We start from the raw sequence: 22,214 nt of genomic DNA on the forward strand, positions 1-22,214 counted from the left end.
ACAGATGAGTAAGGAGAACGAGGGGGGCGAGCGAGAGAGAAAGACACTCACTGAGAGGGCGGGGAGGGGGGGGCTGCAGCAGAGGACGGGATACTCCCCTTTTCTCCTTTCACCCCTCCCTCTCTCTCTCTTAGTGACAGCGGGGCGTTCTCCTCCCTCTCCTCTTCCTGTCTCTGATCTCGGCACAAAGCATCGAGCTAAGCAAGTCCCTACTTGATCCAATTAGAGCGCGGGGCAGCCAATCACAGGCCAGCACTGTGCTCTAGCCCCCCCACAGCACCACTCCCCATTGATACTGCTGATAGGAGAGGCAGACACATGACCTGGGGGTGGGGGTGGGGGGGTACCCTCTCTGCTTATCTGCATTCTTCTCTCACAGGCTCGTTTTAAATGCTACATGAAAAATAAATAAAGCTTGGTTTTATTCAGAGCTCTAAATATAAGATGGCTGACATTAATTCAATCTGACCCTCTGCAGTCTGGAATAAACTCAAATCATGTTTCAGATTTTTCTGATTTAAAAAAATATTCCAGTTTAAAAGCTGCAAAGTGGAGATATTGATCACTAAACTAACACTTCCTCTGAGTGCGACAGAAGGACCCAGACAGTCAATAACACCCCCACCCCCACACAGCTAGGACTGTAACCCTCCTGGAGGCTTAAATGAGATGAACGTGGTCCTAAAGGTCAGATCAGCGGCGACCCTTTCAGACTGAATTAATACCACTAATGCTTCCTACATGGGGGGGTTAGAAACCTTCACATTGATTAACTCCCACGGAATCTTCACCCTTTAAAGGAGGCCACACAGGCTCAGGACAATAAAGAATAATGCATTCATCCATGTTAAACCACAATTTCAAAAAAGTTTGGACGCTCATTTTGAATTTCAAAAAGTAGGGATGGGGCGACAAAAGGCTAATTAGTAAGTGGTGCTAATGAGAAACAGCAGGAGGAGCATTTTGACACTCATGAGGTTAATTATCAACAGGTCAGTAACTTGACTGGGTATAAAAAGAACATTTTAGAGAGGCAGAGTCTCTCAGAAGTAAAGATGGGCAGAGGTTCACCATCCGAGAAAAAATAAGTTTAAAAATTGTGGAAAATTTTCAGAAAAGTTTTCCTCAACGAATAATCCATAATCCATAATATCATCAACAGATTCAGAGAATCTGGAGAAATCTCTGTGAGCAACAGACAAGGCTGAAGGGGTCCTCAGGGGACACTGCATTAAAAACAGGCATGATTCTGTACTGAAATCACTGCATGGGCTCAGGAACACTTCCAGAAATCATCTTTTGTCAAAACAGTTGGCCGTGCCATCCACCAATGACAGTTAAAGCTGAATCATGGAGAGAAGCATGTAAGGAAACATGGAAAACTGTTCTGTGGTCAGGGGAAAACTGTTCTTTCGTCAGAGGAAAACTGTTCTGTGGTCAGAGAAAAATTGTTCTGTGGTCAGAGGAAAACTGTTCTGTGGTCAGAGGAAAACTGTTCTGTGGTCAGAGGAAAACTGTTCTGTGGTCAGAGGAAAACTGTTCTGTGGTCAGAGGAAAACTGTTCTGTGGTCAGAAAATTAAATGCTTGTTTAAGTATCTTATCCTGTGTTCTGACATATTAACATCCTGTCATGATTTCAGCCCTCAGGATAAGCCTCGTCACAAATTTAGAACCTACAACAATGATCTCATTTTCGTCTTTTCTCTAATTTTCTGTAGCTTGTGCTTTAAAATAATAAACAGATGTCTACATAAATAAGACAGTGCCATAGAATGTCTGAATACATGCATGATAATAAACACAGTGGAAAAACTACATTGAAAAGCAGAATTAAGATTTATCAAAATATAGGTATCAACAACAGCCCATTTATGTTTCTGTGTATTTTATCATTGATCAAGTTAATCAGTAAATCAATAAGAAGCTCTCAGGACTCCATTTGTATTTAAGATCAATCCTTGAATTTGATCAGACTCCAGGGACACCAGGATTTTAGATTAAAGATATTTATGAGAGGAACTGACTGTACAACCCAAGATTAGGGTAGGGTCAGGGTTAAGTTATAGGCTATAGACATCAAAAGTTGAAATGTTGATCTCTTGTCTCATATTCATCTTTTGATGTCAAACCCAAATGTTTTTCGTCTACAGCAAAATAAAGGAATGGGGCCCACTGATCCAACTCTTTTGGAGGGGACTGTATACACATGAGGACAAAATTATTAGCCCCCCTATGTCTCACTGCTGTGACACCAGAATGAGAACAAATGTTTATGCACCAGTTTATCTCTACATACGACCGCCCTAGAATTCTATTTCTTTAGGACCTATCTGAGACAAATTTGGTTTCTCTCACCAGTGACCACCTCAGTTTAGGAAAGAACACTGTCAAAGAGGCGCTCTTCCATCTTTAATAACCATTCCTAAAAGACAGGTCTTGTCAAAGTAGACGAGGTACCAAATCAACAAAAGTTTGACCAGTTTATTCCCTTTTTGGCATTGGCATATGAAGATGAATCCACTTTGAACATTTACATTACATCTGCAGTGACAGTCTACACAACCAGTCCAGTCCTGGAGAAGACATCCTAGACCATCTCTGTATGTGGTCCATCAGATATTAAACTGTTTTCAGAACACACTGAGGTATGTATTTTTAATCGTCTTTTTATTTCCTAAGTTACAGGATTTTATTGAAAGCAACATAGAGACTAAAGCATTTTATTTACACTAAAAATCTTCCCTTTGTCCATCCTAAAATTAGTCACATATATTCAATAGATTCTAGAAAAAAAAAGGCATCATGTGACCACTCATAAAAATAAAAGTTTGCCTAAATATACTAGGATAAAAACCCTACATAATCTCAGTCACATGACTCCATCAAAATAAGAATTAAATCACCTGGATAAAACAGCTGATCTGTTGGTCCTGCAGTGGGCAGCATAAATACAAAAACAGGAAAAACAGAAGAGAAGCAAGCGGATCAGTTGACTGTCAGAAAATCCTCCGCTTAGAAAAGATTCCCTAAAAAATTAAAACCTAGTTTGTCACAGTGAAAGGATGTCTGCTGTGGCTGCTCGCTGAATCCAACAAAGACACGAGTGAAGGGCCACCAGACTGCACCCACCTCTGCCATGAATTAAAGATTGTTCAATAAAAACCGCACCAGGGTACTGACCCAACAGTTCCTCCATACAGGGTACTGACCCAACAGTTCCTCCATACAGGGTACGGACCAAACAGTTCCTCCATAGAGGGTACTGAATGAACATTCCCTCTGTAAGGCGTTCTGACAGAACATTCCTTCTGTATGATATACTGACTGAACATTCCCTCCATACGGCAAATTGACCGAACATTCCCTCCATACGGCGTACTGACCGAACATTCCCTCCACATGCATACTGCCTGAATAGTCCCTCCATACGGTGTTTCTGACCGAACATTCCCTCCATACAGCGTACTGACCGAACATTAAACCAGCGTTCTTTTATGGATGAAATCTTACAAAGAAGAAGAAAAGCGGTTAAAAAGTTGAGGCCTTTCTTCTTGTAGCTTGCAGTGTGAGCCATGAAGGCCACTTTTAACCACTTTTCCCTGTCATTATGAGAAATCAATGCATGAAACAAAATGTGGCTTACTGTTAAGTAAACAAACCTTATGGAGAGACGTTTTAATGATCGGAATCCTTAAATCATAACAGCTAGACAGCAGAGATGGATGGAGCATGGCGGTCCGACAGTACGGCTAGGACAGATTCAACCAGGCAGCACCATAAAAGTGTCAGTTCAAAATGGGACACCAAGGTTTGATCACAGAAATGATATAAGTGTATTAAAAGCATTTAAACTTAACAAATGATAGTTTTGTATGAAGTATTTACTTTTAAAATCCCTTTTCAAAAAGATAATACCATATCAGTTAAACATGATATACTTCTTTATGACACATGTGATGGTAGTGTACTATATCTACCAGGAATATAAATGGTTAAAATGTTTTTTTACTTTAATAATACCAAATTCAACTTAGTTTAATATATTATCTCTTTAACAGATGGTAGCTTGGTGTTTCTACCTGGAATCCCTTTAAGATAAATATTGTTTTAAAATCCTCTCATTAGATTTGACACTGCAGAACACGAAGAGGAGAACGGTTCTCTTAAATTGTTCAAGTTCTGTCTGTGAAACATGTCTGAGTGTCTCTACATGAAGAATTGAGCCAGCAGGTTGGCCACGCCCAGAATGATCAGGAAACTATGGAAGATGGCAGATGGCCAGCGGAGCGCCCCCTGTCTTCTCAGTGAGATCATGTGGACTAAAGATGGAAATACAAAAACTAGAGCCAGACCACACGTGGCTCCAGAGAACCTGCAGGGAGAGAGAGAATGTTGAAACCCAAACCGAGTGTAACGCTGCCCTTCAGAACATCTAATGTACAGGAGAATTTACAGGCATCCCCAAAAATTAAGATACCATGAAGAAGTTCATTTTTGTCCTGTGATTTAGTTCAAGAAGTGAAACTTCCTTAAATTCTAGATTTACCATTAGTGAAACATTTCAGACATTTTTGTTATAATCTCTATGATTACAGCTTAAAGCTCATAAAAATCTAAAATCCAGCTGAGTGTGAAGCGGGTTGGATGAGAGTCTGCACCTCAAAGTCTAAGACGATGGTTCTCTGCCAAAAAATGGTGGATTGCTCCCTTAGGGTGGGGAGCGAGCCTCTGCCTCAGGTGAAGGAGTTCAAGTACCTTGGGGTCTTGAGTCGTGAGATTGATAGTTGATCAGCAGTACTAGCGTTGTGCCGGACCGTTGTGATGAGTAGGGAGCTTGAGCTGGAAGGCAAAGATTTGGACTGACCGGTTGATCTACGTCCCAATCCTCACCTATGGTCATGAACTCTGGGTGATGACAAAAAGAATGAGATCACAGATACAGGCGGCCAAAACAAGTTTTTTCTGGAGGGTGTCTGGGCTCAGCCTTAGAGATAGGGAGAGAAGTTCAGACATCCAGAGGGAACTACAAGTACAGCCAGCTGAGGGCTTGATCAGAGTGCCTCCTGGATGCCTCTCTGTGGAGGTTTTCTGGGCATGTCCAGCTGGGAGGAGACCCAGAATGCACTGGAGGGATCATATGTCCTGTCTGGTCTGGGAAACGCCTCGGGATCCCCCATAAGGATGCCACGACCCCACCCCAGATAAGCAGAAGAAGATGGATGGATAATACAGAAATGTTGACCTCCTGTTAAATCCTCCTCATTTATCCCTTAGTGCTTGGTCTGAATTCCTGCATGCATTTCCATGCATGGGTGTTATGAAGCCCAGGTTCTCTGATAGCAGCCTTCAGCTGGTCTGGATTGTTGAGTCTGGGGTTTCTCATCTTCCAAAGATCTTCTGTAAGGTTCAGGTCAGACCAGTCTGCTAGCCAATCAAACACAGTAATACCAGGGTCAATAAACCAGTTTCTGGTAGTTCTGGTTTCACCGTGGGCAGATGAAAAGGGAATCAGGATCTCTATAGAGTGTCTCAGCAGATGGAAGCATGAAGGGCTCTAAAATCTCCTGGTAGACGGCTGACAGCCTGGACTCTGGACTTGATAAAGGGCAGTGGACCAACAGCAGCAGATGACATGGACCCCAAACTATCACTGCCTGTGGAGACTGGAAACACTGGAGATCAGACCTGATAGATTCTGGGCCTCTCTGATCCTCCTCCACATTCAAATGAAATTCAATATTTACATTCATTTGAAAACAGGAATTCGGACCACTGAGACCAGAACGGTCCAGTTCGTTGTCTCTTTAGCCTAGGTGAGACTCTGACTTTGGCTATGGTTCAGGATTGGCTCCACACTAAGAACACCACACCTGAAGTCTATTTCCTGGACCCGTCTGTGTGGGGGCTTTCGATCCACTGACTCCAGTCTCAGTCCAGTCCTTGTGAAGCTCCCCTAAGTTCCTGAATCTGCTTTGATACAACCTCTGAGAACAGCCTGTCCTTTCAGCAGCGACCTTCTGTGGCTTACCCTCCTCTGGAGAATGTCACTGATTGTCTTCTGGACAATAGTCCAGTCAGCAGTCTTCCCCATGATTGTGGTTGTGTGTACTGAACCATAATGAGAGAATGAAGGCTCAGGTAGTCTTTGCTAATTGGACTGATAATCTACAAAATAATATTCTACTATTCAGAGCTATTGGATTTTCTATTTTAGAGAGCTGTTAGCCGTAATCATGAAGATTAAAACAAACGTCTGAAATATTTCACTTTGTAATGATGACTCTAGAAGAGGAGTGTCAAACTCATTCATAGCAGGGCCCAGATTCTGGATTTAGGTCAAACCCAAGAGCCTACTAGGGTCAACCCAAACCATAAACTATCAACCTCATTTTCACCAGTAATAAAATATGAAAAACACCAGCACTGATGATAAAACATTTAGAAATTCAAAAAGTAAAATTGATAAGTTTAATAGCACTAAATCTGAGATAAAAAGTCTAACTTATTAGTTTTAAAGGTCAGGTCACAATATCAAAAATAGAAAAATAATGTTTTTAAAAGGCAAATACATGAGTAGAAACTGGAAATCACAAGTTTGGAAGGTTAAAATATGGGATAAAATTTGAAATCATAAGTTTAAATGTCAAAATATGACTTAAAAATTTAAATTGTGAGTCAGACAGGTCAAAATAACGGTTAAAAAAGCCAAAGTTAGGGGTTGAAAATATCAAAATAGGAGCTAAAATTCAAAATAATGACTTAAAATATGACTTATAATATGACTTAAATTTAAAATTATGAATCTAAAAGGTCAAAATATGAAATTGAAACTTACAAAATATGAGAAAAAAATTGAAATCATGAGTTTAAAAGGACAAAACACTGGATTAAAAAAACCCAAAACAATGATTTGAAAAGGTAAAAATATGACTTAAAATTCAAAATTATGAATCTGAATGATAAAAATATGACATATAAAGTCAAAATTTATAATTTTGACTTATCTAAAATTTCTTACTCTTTATTTTTCCTGATTTTTATGGCTTAAAAATGACATTTTAAATAACATAAGGTTAAGTTTACATTTTAATTCTAGAGTAAATCTGCAGACCTCATAATGCTGGGCCAGTTATAATACAAATATGATATGATCTTGTGGGCTGGGTTTAACCATTCCAGGGGCCAGATCTGGCCCCCGGGCCTTGAGTTTGACACCCCTGCTCTAGGGTACATCAAAGTCTAACTTCTAAAATCACAAGAAAAAAATAACCTTTTCATGATATTCTTATTTTTTGAAATGCAGTAGTATATTATCTAAATAAAAGAATATTTACAGAAGTATTAGTCTTAACTGGTGTGCATATTTCTATAAACAGGTTCTAATCATTAATCTTCAATTGAAAGACTGTTTTATAACTGAATTGTTTGGGTTACAATAAGGTGGAAACGTTCTGGAAATAAGGCATTTTAAGGCATCTTAAGACTCTGTGAACCACTGTACAAAAACTAATAAATACATACAATCATAAATATATGAAGCAAACACAATTATGACTCAGCAGTTTGTCCGTCACAACATTACAAGTCATTCTCACTCAGCCAATCAGAGTAGAGTTTATAACACTGATACTGCACCACAGCATGCCATGACTCATTAAGAGCCTTTACTTTCTAAATGAAACTCTCCGTAATCAAAATATTTACTGATCTCCCAGACGCACCTGATGATTGATCCGATGTTTGGATAAAACTTAGCCATCAGGACGCCAGAGCCAACGATTAAAACATTCAGAGCCAGAACGTGAAAGAAGCTGCAAAGAGGTGAGAGAGTTAAAAACATGACCTGGAAAGATTCATCTTTATTTTTGATCGTTTAGTAATTATTTTTGATCATGCATTGTGTTTATTTGATCACACTGGTCACAGACTGGCTGTTGACGTCTGCAGAAGTGAGGACAAATGTTGACGTCTAGATACAGAGATAGGTGGATTTAATAATCACGAGGGAAATTTAGGATCAAATTCAGATTGGGATTGTCATTAACTGATAGAAACTACAACCATCAGGCCCTCCACATCAAGGTAACCTGTAATACCCTCAAAACTTACGGCATAACCAGTAGTATTACCTGCAGTAATACCCTCACTTCCTGCAGTGTTACCTGGAGTAATACCCTCACTTCCTGCAGTGTTACCTGCAGTAATACCCTCACTTCCTGCAGTGTTACCTGGAGTAATACCCTCACTTCCTGCAGCGTTACCTGCAGTAATACCCTCACTTCCTGTGGTATTCCCTGGAGTAATACCCTCACTTCCTGCAGTGTTACCTGCAGTAATACCATCACTTCCTGCAGTGTTACCTGGAGTAATACCCTCACTTCCTGCAGTGTTACCTGGAGTAATACCCTCACTTCCTGCAGCGTTACCTGCAGTAATACCCTCACTTCCTGTGGTATTCCCTGGAGTAATACCCTCACTTCCTGCAGTGTTACCTGCAGTAATACCCTCACTTCCTGCAGCGTTACCTGCAGTAATACCCTCACTTCCTGTGGTATTCCCTGGAGTAATACCCTCACTTCCAGCAGTGTTACCTGCAGTAATACCCTCACTTCCTGTGGTATTCCCTGGAGTAATACCCTCACTTCCTGTGGTATTCCCTGAAGTAGTACCCTCACTTCCTGCAGTGTTACCTGGAGTAATACCCTCACTTCCTGCAGTGTTACCTGCAGTAATACCCTCACTTCCTGCAGTATTCCCTGGAGTAATACCCTCACTTCCTGCGGTATTCCCTGGAGTAATACCCTCACTTCCTGCGGTATTCCCTGGAGTAATACCCTCACTTCCTGCGGTATTCCCTGGAGTAATACCCTCACTTCCTGCGGTATTCCCTGGAGTAATACCCTCACTTCCTGCGGTATTCCCTGGAGTAATACCCTCACTTCCTGCAGTATTCCCTGGAGTAATACCCTCACTTCCTGCAGTATTCCCTGGAGTAATACCCTCACTTCCTGCAGTATTACCTGTACTAATACCCTCACTTCCTTACCTGGGATAATGGTTTCCAAATATCTGGCCCATCATCTGGACTCGGACTAGATATCCCAGCAGGGGGTAAACGGTGATCATCTGGAACAGCAGGAAGCTCCGGGCCACAAACACCATGACATCATCACTTGGGAAGTTATCAAGAAAGTTCTGTTGGAGGAGGGGATATTATGTAAGTTTGATAACTGACTTAATCAATAACCCTGATGTGAGTTTGACCTTACTGGTTCGATGCAGTCTTTGGAGAGAGGGGGGGAGGGGAAGGCTGCAAAGATCAACACCCCCACATAGAGGTACGTCACCCCGACCAGAAGGTATGCCACAGATAGGTCCCGCACCTGAACGCAAGAAAAACACAACCAATCACAGCGGTGAAAACAAACCTCAATCTTGATGTGGAGACTGTAGAGTGCAGTTCTGTCCTATAACCACAAGGTGGAGGCAGAGGAAGCATACAGTGGAGACAATGATCTAAAGGGGGGTTACTCAAAGGCAAAATCAATGATTTCCCCATGACAGTTTCAAACAGAGATTAAATTGTTAAAAATGTTAAAGAGGAAGGAGGAAAGTACAAGTTTTTTTTGGAATAGAGAGCATTATATCGTCTGCATTAAAGAGAAATGTGATGGTTGGTATCATGAATAACACTGAGGTAATGATACAGAGGATGTCGGACTGACGTTATTCTCCTGGTTCTTGTTGTTTTTCATCAGCGTGATGATGCAGTTGTGGATGAAGAAGGCCAGTGTTAGGACGCCGGTCAGCTGAGGGGCGAGCAGTCTGAACTCTGAGAGGACAAAGAGAAGAAGAGAGAGGACAGAGGAAAATGTGATTATTAATGCTGTGATGCTTTCAAATGTGAATGATTTCAAAGAACATGCCGAGTTGAGGTAGGAATGTTAGGGATCATGTAAACAGGGAGAACTCGTTTAATGTGATCGTTTATTTGAATTTTCTGGGCTGAAAACTCTTCATCCATCTGTGAATATTTGTTTAAAACCCCAAACACATGACAACATGCAAACCTTTAAATAATGTTACATTTATAAAGAGACATGGAGCCACTCAGTGGGGGAATCAGCTGTTTGGACCAACCACATCCTCAGCTCTGCTGCTCATCCCACACATGCATGCTCCTCACAGATGTGGCTCATTTAAAGGGAACAACCAGGCTCTACTACAGGATGAGATTTATTGATAAGAAGCATTGATACAACAGAGAAATGATCTGCCAAACACTAGTTTACTGACTTTTTGTGAGTTTATAGGCACATTGAGGGTTAGGGTTTAACCCTAACCCTCCATCATAACATAGATATGAATCATGAACACACCTGGAACATAGAGCTGTGTGGAATCAAACCAGTGGAACTCCAGGTGAAAACCCAGACGCACAGCTTTGATGGTGACCAGAGTGATCAGGTAGATCACAGAGACTGTACCTGGACAGGAGAAGAAAAAATAAGAATCAACACAAAGGTCCGACTTTAAACCTCAAACCAACCAATCAGAGACGCCGGATGTCTATCCCACTGAGATTTTATACAGTGCAAATACCTTTTTATACATTTAATTAATAAATACAACCCTGATTCCAGCACATCTGTTTTCCATCTGAAGTCATGTTGGATCATTTGAGTTTGTGTGTAGGTGACTACATGTCTGGAGGAAGCAGATAAAGGCTGAATAATAGAGCCTACTGGAGTGTGGACCTCTTAACTTTCTCCTTTGTTCTGTTGGATCCTGATCTGCTTTACTGATGCGCGTGTCTGACTGAACGTACCTAAGAAGGTGAACCTGGCGAAGAAGGCGGCAGAGCGGAGGCAGAGAAGCGGCAGCAGCAGGACGATGAGGTACAGAGGGATGGTGTTGGTTTTACTCCACCAGCGCTGAAAGCTCTCATCAGACGTTTCATTTCCAAGCGAGACCGAGCTTAGGTTACCGCCGGGGTCGGTGTTCGGGTACGGGCAGATCACTGAGGATAAGGACGAGAAACAACCAGATAGAACAAGATGACGGCACAATAAAACATGATAACACTATAAAACATGATGAGAACACTATAAAACATGATAATAACACAATAAAACAAGATGATAATACAATAAAACATGATAACACAATAAAAAATTATAACACAATAAAACATGATAACACATAACACATGATAAGACACAATAAAACATGATGAGAACACTATAAAACATGATAATAACACAATAAAACAAGATGATAATACAATAAAACATGACGATAACACAATAAAACATGATGGTACGGGTGCAGGTGGCCTAGTGGTTAAAGGCACGTCCTACGTATGCAGACAGCTCGGCCTGAGGCCCTTTACTGCATGTCTCTCCCCAGGTCTCATCCCTGTTTCCAACTCTGTCCCTGTCCTCCCCTATCAAATAAAGGCATAAAAATGCCCAAAGTAAATCTTAAAAAAAAAAAAAAAGATAACACAATAAAACATGATGAGAAGACAATAAAACATGAACACAGCACAATAAAACGGGACAAACACACAATAAAACGAGTTATTAAAAATATAATAAGATTAAACGATAAAACATGATAACTACACGATAAAACATGTTGATAACCACACAATAAAACATGACACAATAAAACACAATGATAACACAATAAAACATGATGATGACTATAAAACAAGATGACATAATGAAATAAGATAACAATAAAACAAGATCAAAACACAATAAAACGTTGTAACACAATAAAACACGATGATCACACAATATAACCTGATCAAAACAACATTAACATGATAACTACACAATGGGACATCTCTTACTTACATTGCACCACTGGCTATTTTACACAATTTCATTGAAATAAAAACTGTTTTTAAATAGAATACATTCATGTTTGTTGTTTTTGTCTATATTCTATTTTTAGTGATATTGCACAGCGGTAAGGGGAGAAACACAAATTACATTGACAAAAGGTTGACTTTGACTTTCACTGTAAATGTAGTGTTTAAAAAAGAGCCCTACCTCGATCTGAGCCGTTGGTCCCAAACTCTGAGTCTGAAACGTTCACATCATGAGCGTAATCTGAAAACAACACATCAGTTATTCATCAGTTATTAATCACCCGTATTGATCTCAGTTAGGATCATTTAATCATTATCTAATATCAGACTGGATGTGGTTTATCACTCACTGTAGATGAACTGCCCCGTGTTGTACAGGAAGTTGGACATGAGGACCCAGTAGACCACCATGGCTCCGATCAGAGACACCATGGAGAACACCAGACTGGACCACTGACCGAACTTTCCAAAATAATACCTGCAGACATCTGGAAACTCCCACTCTGATGTGTCCACATAAGCTACCAAGAAAAAGGAGAAAGGAGTGTGAGCAGAGGACAAAAATAAACATTTAGAGAAAGAGCACTGCTGTCACATTTATGTGGATGATGTCTGGTCTAGAGGGTGGAGCGGCTCTTTGTGTGATGGGTCAGATATCTGCCCCTGGTGACTTCAAGTGTGTTTAACTCTCTGCGGTACAGTAGAGTGGGTTTAATGTATCAGACTGCTGCAGTAACAGGGACCAGCAGAGGGCAGCAGAGGGCCTCATAATGTTAATCTACTCCTGCATAGACTATAATGGAGATTTGAAGATCAGTGGATATACTATTAACCCTCAGGGATTGTTCAAATATTCCTCACACTCAACCTGCTGAACGCAAAAATGCACTTTTCATATGGTGGCTATAAAAATATTATACATTAATATTTTATCCTTTCATTGAGCTATTTTTTCACCTACAATTGACCTAATTATTGATATCAAATATTCATTTATTCTGAAAAATGTCCACCAGGTTTTTTTGATAAAAAAAAATACAGAAAAATGAATTATTATCAATATACTACATGCAAAGTAATTCTTCTGTGTAGCATTATTACAGCCTGTGATATTTCAATGATTGGCAGCAACACTGATGCATTATTAATTTTCTGCATGTTTTGCATATTTTTTCTCAAATATGGTCAAAATGACGCTCCGGTGGAGAGTAGTAAAAATGATCAATTCCAAGGCAAAAGCCCAGGCTGACACCCAGATATATCAAAATACATGTGTGATGCTTTGAGAATGAAAAGCATGTAAGATGCTCACTGCCTCCCCTAAGGGTTAATAATCATAATAATCATAGAGATGAATTTAAAAGAGTAGGAGAACACCCAGTAAAGGGACTGTGTCAATGTGTAGGACTGCTGTGATATCAAACAGGGCTGTAAAAAGGTTTTAAAACCAGGATCAGAGCCTGTTCCTCATCCTGGGACTCTGAGGTCCATCTGTTACTCCAGATTTACATCATGTGTCTCCACCAAGCTAGTCATGAATGTCTGTGCTCCATACCACCCTGCCTTATTAAAACAGTGTGAGGGTTGTGACTCACGTATGGCCTTTGGAGATTTGAGGACGATGTAGCAGCAGTAGAGCATGAGTAGACCAATGAAGATGAGGATGAGGATGCCAAAGGTGAAGCCGGCCTGCAGGGACAAAGACCACACTCAACAACAAACCACAAACATACAGCTGATATCTGTAACTACAATACAATACAATACAATAACTTTATTTATCCCCGAAGGGAAATTCATTTGTCTGGAGTCTCATCTGTTTATGGTAGAATTATATAGTCTTATTGCTAATAGTATGAAAGATCTTCTATATTTTTCTGTCCTGCAGCGAAGAGAGAGGAGCCGTCCACTACCGTTGTTTTTTTGGTCACTTAGGGTGATATAAAGTGGATGATCCATGTTCCCCAGAATGGCCTCCACCTTCTTCATTGTGCGTCTCTCCTCCTCATCAATGAGTTCAACTTGATTCCAACCACAGAGCCAGCTTTTTTCACCAGTTTGTTCAGATGCCTTGCATCCTTGTGTTTTACACTGCCTCCCCAGCAGACTGTAGCATAAAACAGAACACAGTGCCTATACAAGTCTTCACCCCCTGGATGTTTGACCCAAAAATCTTAGTTAGTGAAATGGAATCACCTGATAAAGACACCTGTTTCTGGAAGCTCCAGTCACTGGTTCATCAGTATTCAGGGCTACCATTACACCGTGAAGACAAAAGAACACTCAGAGAAAAGGTGATTAAAAAGTGTAAGTCAGGGGATGGAGACAGAAAGACTTCCAAGGCTATGAACATCCCCCAGAGTTCAGTTAAATCCATCATGAAGAAATGAATGTCACATGTGTAAATCTGCCTAGATCAGACCGTCCTCACAAACTGAGTGGGCGTGCAAGAAGGAGACTAGTGAGAGAGGACACCAAGACACCTATGACTACTCTGAGAGAGTTCCAAGCTTCAGCAGCTGAGATGACTCTGCAGACAACAACTGTTGACCGGGTTCTTCACCAGTCAGAGCTTTATGGGAGAGTGGCAAAGAGAAAGACACTGTTGAAGAAAACTTAGATTCAATCTGGACTAGAGTTCACCAGAAGGACTGTGGGAGACTCCATGGTCAAGAGGAAGAAAGTTCTTTGGTCTGATGAGACCAGAATGGAGCTTATTGGCCATCAGACATCACCACAAACACACCATCCCCACTGTGGAGCACAGTGGTGGCAGCATCATGCTGTGGGGAGGCTTCTCAGCAGCCGGTCCTGGAAGGCTTGTAAAGGTAGAGGCTTAAATGGATCCTGGAGGACAATCTCATTCAGTCTGACAGAAAACTACGGCTTAGAGAAGATTTATTTTCCAGTTAGACAATGAGCTGAAGGATACAGAGAAAGCTACACAGAAACAATTTAAAGACAACAAGGAGAATTTTCTGGAGCAGCCGAGTCAAAGCCCAGACCTCAGTCCAACAGAGAGCAACCTGTACAACCTGACAGAGTTTGAGCAGTTTAGCAAAGAAGAATGGAGTAAAATTCCAGAGTCCAGATGTTTGATCCTGACTGAGACCTATCCACACAGACTCAGAGCTGAGACTGCAGACAAAGGTGACTCTACTAAATACTGGCTAGAGGGAGGAATATTTTTGCAGCCAATTTTCTAAAAAAAAAAAAAGCCAAATCTTATCGACCACAACTGATTTATAAAATCAATAAAAGGGTAAAACATCCAAAAGGGTGCAATACTTTTTTCCTGCCCTCTTTTTAAAGTGTCTTGAGATAACTTCGGTTATGGATTGGTGCTAAACAAACAAAGACTGACAGATTGACTAATTGACTTTTATGGAGACTGAACTTACAAACTACAAACATCTGGACTTTGGCCTGATTGTTCTCAGACCCTGTCCTGGTCCAGGATGTTGATCCAGTCAGAAACTTGAACTTGATAACCCTGCATTTACTGGACTTTAGAAATATGATGCTACAGAATAAGTGTGTTTTACTGTGAAAGAGTGGTTTTACTTTGAAGGAGTGATATTGATAACTACCTGTTTGATTCCCCAGGGGATGCTGAGTATCGATGTGCCCATCATTGTGTTCCAGATGGCAAATCTGTGAGCAAACAAAGGTGATCGTTCCACAGAAGTGTGAGTATTGATCATTGATTAAAGAATGAGCAGATTAATAAACTTATCCTATCACTAATCAATGATTCCACACTGACTCCAGGTCATTCGTGGTGGTAATTTATAATCAAATATTGATCATAGATGGACATAAGGATTAAATCATACATGGTGATGATGCTGGGGTTTTTGGAGGAGCTGTCGCTGCTCTTCACTTTGAACGCCGTTCCCAGCGGGCTGTAGATGTAGATCTCCTCAGGAGCAGGGATGACATGGTTCGGAGGACTCTGAGGAGAAACAGAAGGAACCACAATGACCTCCTCACGTGTAAAATAACAAGAATGACATCACAGGTAGCTGAGCTGCAATTGGTCGTACCAGCAGCCTATCAGACGAGCCCGTCAGGCGACTGTAATAATGAACTCTGCTGTTTAAGATGGCGGCCTCGGCTGAAACTCTCTCCTGAGGATCATCGTCCACGATGTTTCGGGGCTCCACGTGGAACGGCCTAAAAACAGAGACAAATGACAAAAGACTGGTTTACTTTATCATTAAAGAATAATGAATCAATATTATTTATTCCAAATTAGGGCTGGGCGATTAATCAAAAATTAGATTAAATCACAATATCGCAAAAAGTGCAATATTTCTTTGACCTGAAATTTGTGAAAAAATACTAGCTTTAAACTTTTTTGCAGCAGCAGATTTATGCATGACATATCCAATATTCAGGTGACATTTTTTTTTAGGATAGTCTACAAAAAAATCCTACGTTCTACATTTTTGTACTTTTTTCTTATTAAATACAGTGCTGTTAAAAAGTGTTTGCCCCCTTTCTGATTCTTGACTTTTTTCCATATTTATCACACTTAAATGTTTCGGATCATCAAACCAATTTTTATATTTCACAAAGACAACCCAAGTAAATAGAAAATGCAGTTTCTAAATAATTATTTAATTTTTTAAGTGGGGAAAAAAATCCAAACCTATCCGTCCCTGTGTGAAAAAGTACTTCCCCCCTGAACCTGATAACTGGTTGTTCCACCCTTGACAGCAATAACTGAAATCAAGGGTTTGTGATAACTGCTGATGAGTGTTTCTCATCGCTGTGGAGGAATGTTGTCCCTCTCTTCTTCTCAGAATTGCTTTAACTCAGCCATATTGGAGGGTTTTCCAGCATGAACTGCCCGTTTAAGGTCAAACCACAGCATCTCAGTTCGATTTACGTCTGGACCCTGACTGGTCCACTCCAAAACCTTAATTTAGTTTATTCTAAGCCATTGAGAGGTGGACTTGCAGGTGTATTTCAGGTCGTTGTCCTGCTGCATAACCCTGAACTGATGGCTGGACGTTGGCCTTCAGGATTTTCCGGTAGACAGCAGAATTCATGGTTCCATCAATCACAGCAAGTGGTCCAGGTCCTGGACTTCTCCAGAAGTCTTGGGGATCATCAGGATGTTTTCAGTCAAATGTGAGACGAGCCTTTGTGTTCTTTTTGGTCAGCAGTGGTTTTGGCCTTGGAACTCTCCCATGATGCCGTTGTTGCCCAGTGTCTTTCTAATGGTTGAGTCATGAACTCTGACCCTAACTTAGGCCAGTAGGCCTGCAGGTCTTTGGATGTGGTTCTGGGTTCTTTTGGGACCTCCTGGATGAGTCGTGGTTGCACTCTCAACCGTTGGTTGGCCGACCACTCCTGGGAAAGTTCCCACTGTTCCCAGTTTTCTCCATTTGTGGATAATGGCTCTGACTGTGGGTTGCTGGAGTCCCAAAGCCTTGGAAAAGTCTTTGTAACACGTTGTTTCTCATTTGTTCTTGAACTTCTTTGGCTCGTGGCATGATGCGTTTCTTTCTGAGATCTTGTAGCCTACTTCACTTTGTCTGACAGCTTCTATTTAAGGGATTTTTTGATTCAACAAATCTGGTGGTAATCAGGCCTGGGTGTGGCCAGTGAAACTGAACTCAGCTTATCAAGAACTGTGGTTAATCACAGTTAACTCATGATTTAACAAGGGGGGCAATTACTTCTTCACACAGGGCCAGAGAGGTTTGGATTTTTTCCCACTTAATGAATAAAATCTTGCTTTAGAAATTGCATTTTCTATTTCCTTGGGTTATCTTTGTGAAATATAAAAATTGGTTTGATGATCCGAAACATTTAAGTGTGATAAATATGCAAAAAAACACGACGAATCAGAAAGGGGTCAAATACTTTTTCACAGTACTGTATACGAACGACAAAAACCCTTCAATGCAATAATTGATATCCAATTTGCACTGCAAGTCAAAAGCATCACAAACAGACACTTTCAAAGAATTGTTCAGCCCGTGTTTATGAATGAAAGGAAGTTAAGGAATAACCGCATATCAAATTGCAATTAGATTTTCCAAAATTGTTCAGCCCTATTCCAGATCATTCTGATAATGTGATGTCCATTATTCAGCTGCCAACTTTTAATATTTTCTGTCTCTTAAAAGTATTAATTCAGGCACCAGCTCCTTTTATACAATAAAAAAATCCCAAACAATGCCCAACCCTGACTAATTAGCTTAATTAGCTGTTAAATGCTCCTCCAGCTGTTTCTCATCAGTACCACTTACTTTTCCAGCCTTCCTGTCCCTACTTTTTTGAGATGTGTTGCTGCCATCAAAGTCAAAATGAGCTAATATTTTCCTGAAATGTCTCAGTTTAACCTCTGATATGTTGTTTCTGTTCTAATGTGAATAAATATGGGTTTATGAGGTTTGACAATCATTGACTTCCGTTTTATTTACATTTTACACAGCGACCCAACTTTTTTGGAATGGGGTAGTTGACGGTAATAGTTTAATGAGCCATGTTTGTCTGTGTTGACGTTTTCCATGCAGAGGCGTGTGCGGAGCTGCTCGGTGGCTGTGAAATACCAAACTGGATTAAATTCATCACTCTGCCGACACCAACACGTGCTGCTGCTCCAGGATTCCAGGAAGTGGAGCCTTCAGACAGCAGCTTGTTTATTAACAGAAGTAAAACTGTGAGCTCAGCTTTAAAACGCTCCAACACGTGAACACAGCACTAAAGGAGGACGGTCTGACAGCAGATGGGCTCCTCACTACTTCACTTTTTTTTCTAAATGGTGACCACATATTTATGTGACTCGGCCAGCGAGCCGGCGTGCTGGAATTTAACGTCAGTGTCATATTTACAGATGTCAGTCAAAATCCTTGGTCCCCGAAGGTTTGTGTGGGACGTCCTGTAACTGTCAGCAGACTCATTTTCTCACGTGAACATGGCCGTTAGATGTTTGTGACTAAAACTTTACAATGAGGCTGATTTACAGACTGGCAGCATGCAGGTTTACTACAATAAAACAAGATTATCATCCTCATAGTTGTAGGATTATTGAACTAAAGGCAGACAGCAGAAAGGTTTGCTCTGCAGCTCAGTGAGGGGAACATTTAACCCTTTTACCAGCCTCTCTTTGATAGTTTGACTGCATCAGGCCGCCTGTGAGAAATAAAATTAAGATTTTTTAAAAAGGTACCGTTTATTCCTAAAGTCAAGAGAGTCAGTGGATCCTCTGTGAGAGAAACTCTCTGCTGTTTGTTCAGAGTTCAGCAACGGCCGGCCGTCGTCCTCCATCATCATCACCGCTTCGGATTCAGGTCAACAAGGACCACTGGAACAGCAGAATAGAGAATAAAGTTATATTTAATAAAATAAACCTCGGATTCAGATCAACAAGGACCACTGGAACAGCAGAATAAAGAAAACAAGACGAGGTTCAAACCTGGTATATGGCTGACTGCAGCTATCTGGGATGCCTGTTGAAATCCCAGACTGAATTGTTAAGTTCTGCAGAGTGATCAGTGTTTGGGGGTGTTATTGTGCTGTCTCTAATGTCTGAAGGTAGAGAACTGAAGGACCCTTGAAGTTTAAAACATAAAGCCCTGTCGGCAGGAAACAGCTAGCATAACACACCAAATCGACTGAATATAGTTCACTACCATCTCCTATAGAGAGTGGTTGGGAAGGACGGGACTTTTCAGAAAATCTTCAGAAGGTGATTGGAGGAATGTTCTGCCACTGCGGCTAAGTATGCTAGTATTCACACAAGAGGTTACTCTTTCCCCGTAACTCACACACTCATGCCCAAGCAGGTCGGCAGATACACCTTTAACATGAAAAGCTTGGAGGGTTGTTTATATTCTGTATTTCATATGGAAATGTTGTCCACCTCTAGTAAAGCAGACATCCGAGGTAATCACCGCAGTGGAGGCAGCCATTACCAACAGCTTTCAGTACAACTAAACCCCACCCACAGCGCAACTCTGCACATATGGCTCTGAAAGTAAGGTTAGTCACATACAGACCATGTGTAGGGCTGACCTCAGCAGTCAGCCAAAAAGTAGATCTATAACGTTTTTACTAGATAACCTGCAGGTTTGTCTTCCTTTACTCTTCCACTTTATATTAAAGCCAAAAAGTTAATAGTTATATAAAAAACATCAGATTCTTTGGTTAATCTAAAGTAGGTTAAATTAGAGTTGAATAAAGTCACCTGTAGTTAACATTAACCTGTATTAATCTGACATTGGTTAAACTAAGGTAGGTTAAGTCAGAGTTAAATAAAACTCACCTGTAGTTAATATTAACCTGTTTCATCCTGACATTAGTTAAACTAAGGTAGGTTAAGTCAGAGTTAAATAAACTCACCTGTAGTTAACATTAACCTGTTTCATCCTGACATTAGTTAAACTAAGGTAGGTTAAGTCAGAGTTAAATAAACTCACCTGTAGTTAACATTAACCTGTATAAATCTGTCATTAGTTAAACTAAGGTAGGTTAAGTCAGAGTTAAATAAACTCACCTGTAGTTAACATTAACCTGTTTCATCCTGACATTAGTTAAACTAAGGTAGGTTAAGTCAGAGTTAAATAAACTCACCTGTAGTTAACATTAACCTGTATAAATCTGTCATTAGTTAAACTAAGGTAGGTTAAGTCAGAGTTAAATAAACTCACCTGTAGTTAACATTAACCTGTTTCATCCTGTCATTAGTTAAACTAAGGTAGGTTAAGTCAGAGTTAAATAAACTCACCTGTAGTTAACATTAACCTGTTTCATCCTGTCATTAGTTAAACTAAGGTAGGTTAAGTCAGAGTTAAATAAACTCACCTGTAGTTAACATTAACCTGTTTCATCCTGTCATTAGTTAAACTAAGGTAGGTTAAGTCAGAGTTAAATAAACTCACCTGTAGTTAACATTAACCTGTTTCATCCTGACATTAGTTAAACTAAGGTAGGTTAAGTCAGAGTTAAATAAACTCACCTGTAGTTAACATTAACCTGTTTCATCCTGTCATTAGTTAAACTAAGGTAGGTTAAGTCAGAGTTAAATAAACTCACCTGTAGTTAACATTAACCTGTTTCATCCTGTCATTAGTTAAACTAAGGTAGGTTAAGTCAGAGTTAAATAAACTCACCTGTAGTTAACATTAACCTGTTTCATCCTGTCATTAGTTAAACTAAGGTAGGTTAAGTCAGAGTTTAATAAACTCACCTGTAGTTAACATTAACCTGTTTCATCCTGTCATTAGTTAAACTAAGGTAGGTTAAGTCAGAGTTAAATAAACTCACCTGTAGTTAACATTAACCTGTTTCATCCTGTCATTAGTTAAACTAAGGTAGGTTAAGTCAGAGTTAAATAAACTCACCTGTAGTTAACATTAACCTGTTTCATCCTGACATTAGTTAAACTAAGGTAGGTTAAGTCAGAGTTAAATAAACTCACCTGTAGTTAACATTAACCTGTTTCATCCTGACATTAGTTAAACTAAGGTAGGTTAAGTCAGAGTTAAATAAACTCACCTGTAGTTAACATTAACCTGTTTCATCCTGTCATTAGTTAAACTAAGGTAGGTTAAGTCAGAGTTAAATAAACTCACCTGTGGTTAACATTAACCTGTTTCATCCTGTCATTAGTTAAACTAAGGTAGGTTAAGTCAGAGTTAAATAAACTCACCTGTAGTTAACATTAACCTGTTTCATCCTGACATTAGTTAAACTAAGGTAGGTTAAGTCAGAGTTAAATAAACTCACCTCCGTTGACGCTCGCGCTCTCGCTCTCTTCAGTCTGCGTCAGCACATTTTACCGCCAGTCCTGACGTCATAAAGTCTCGTGGTGTTGTTCTAATAAAACAGTAAAAAAATAAAATCCTCAGAGTACTGAGTCTAGGGTCAGGGTCTGGGACCGGGTCTGTAGAGGGTCAGGGACAGCCGGTACAGTCCTGTCGAACGTCCGTCTTCTTCCTCGTGCAGTTGTTAAATGCCGTCCCCGTTCATCAGCTCCACTGTCTGGTATGACTGTACATCCGGATTAAATCAATTATCCCCTTTTTCTGTTAATGACCCAAACTGTTAAAAACTCAGGAACTGTCTCCTCCTCTTGTTGTTTTTCCTCTTAGACTTCCTCTTCTTTCTTCTTCTGTGGTTTTTAAACGGAGCTTGATAGCTGCAGTAAGTGCTTTGGCGCCATCTCGTGCATGGATTCGAGCGGAGAGAGTTCATAATGATGGGAATTTATGCTCTCTTTTCTGATCCGAATCATCTAACCTGACTCACCAAGAGGAGTCAGCTCTTTTTAGTGATCCGGTTCATTTGGCCTGGCACACCAGGACGAGCCAA

General features: G+C 40.4%; 1 protein-coding gene across 1 annotated transcript; it reads right to left on the reverse strand.

The window, feature by feature from the left end:
• Positions 1-2,468: 2,468 nt before the first annotated feature.
• On the reverse strand, positions 2,469-21,994 carry slc38a9 (solute carrier family 38 member 9). The gene is made up of 15 exons (XM_041811566.1): positions 21,630-21,994; positions 19,072-19,206; positions 15,929-16,058; positions 15,719-15,837; positions 15,473-15,536; positions 13,478-13,571; positions 12,233-12,403; positions 12,064-12,123; positions 10,830-11,021; positions 10,381-10,488; positions 9,727-9,833; positions 9,271-9,384; positions 9,048-9,196; positions 7,723-7,812; positions 2,469-4,373 (listed from the first exon to the last, which is right to left on the reverse strand). The coding sequence occupies exons 2-15, from the start codon at positions 19,173-19,175 to the stop codon at positions 4,208-4,210; spliced, it is 1,668 nt and encodes a 555-aa protein (XP_041667500.1). The 5' UTR covers positions 19,176-19,206; positions 21,630-21,994; the 3' UTR covers positions 2,469-4,207.
• Positions 21,995-22,214: the final 220 nt, after the last annotated feature.

The sequence above is a fragment of the Cheilinus undulatus genome, linkage group 17 (genome assembly GCF_018320785.1).
Source record: "Cheilinus undulatus linkage group 17, ASM1832078v1, whole genome shotgun sequence".
NCBI classification, from domain to species: Eukaryota; Metazoa; Chordata; class Actinopteri; order Labriformes; family Labridae; genus Cheilinus; species Cheilinus undulatus.

What these genes read in the sequence shown, in the direction of transcription:
- slc38a9 (XM_041811566.1), bottom strand. Translation starts at nt 19,175, where the DNA reads ATGATGATGGAGGACGACGGCCGGCCGTTGCTGAACTCTGAACAAACA. An exon ending in CACGGGGCAGTTCATCTACA is followed by an intron (nt 12,124 to 12,232) that starts GTGAGTGATAAA and finishes TGTTGTTTTCAG; the next exon opens with ATTACGCTCATGATGTGAAC. An exon ending in AACATCGGATCAATCATCAG is followed by an intron (nt 4,374 to 7,722) that starts GTGCGTCTGGGA and finishes CTCTCCCTGCAG; the next exon opens with GTTCTCTGGAGCCACGTGTG.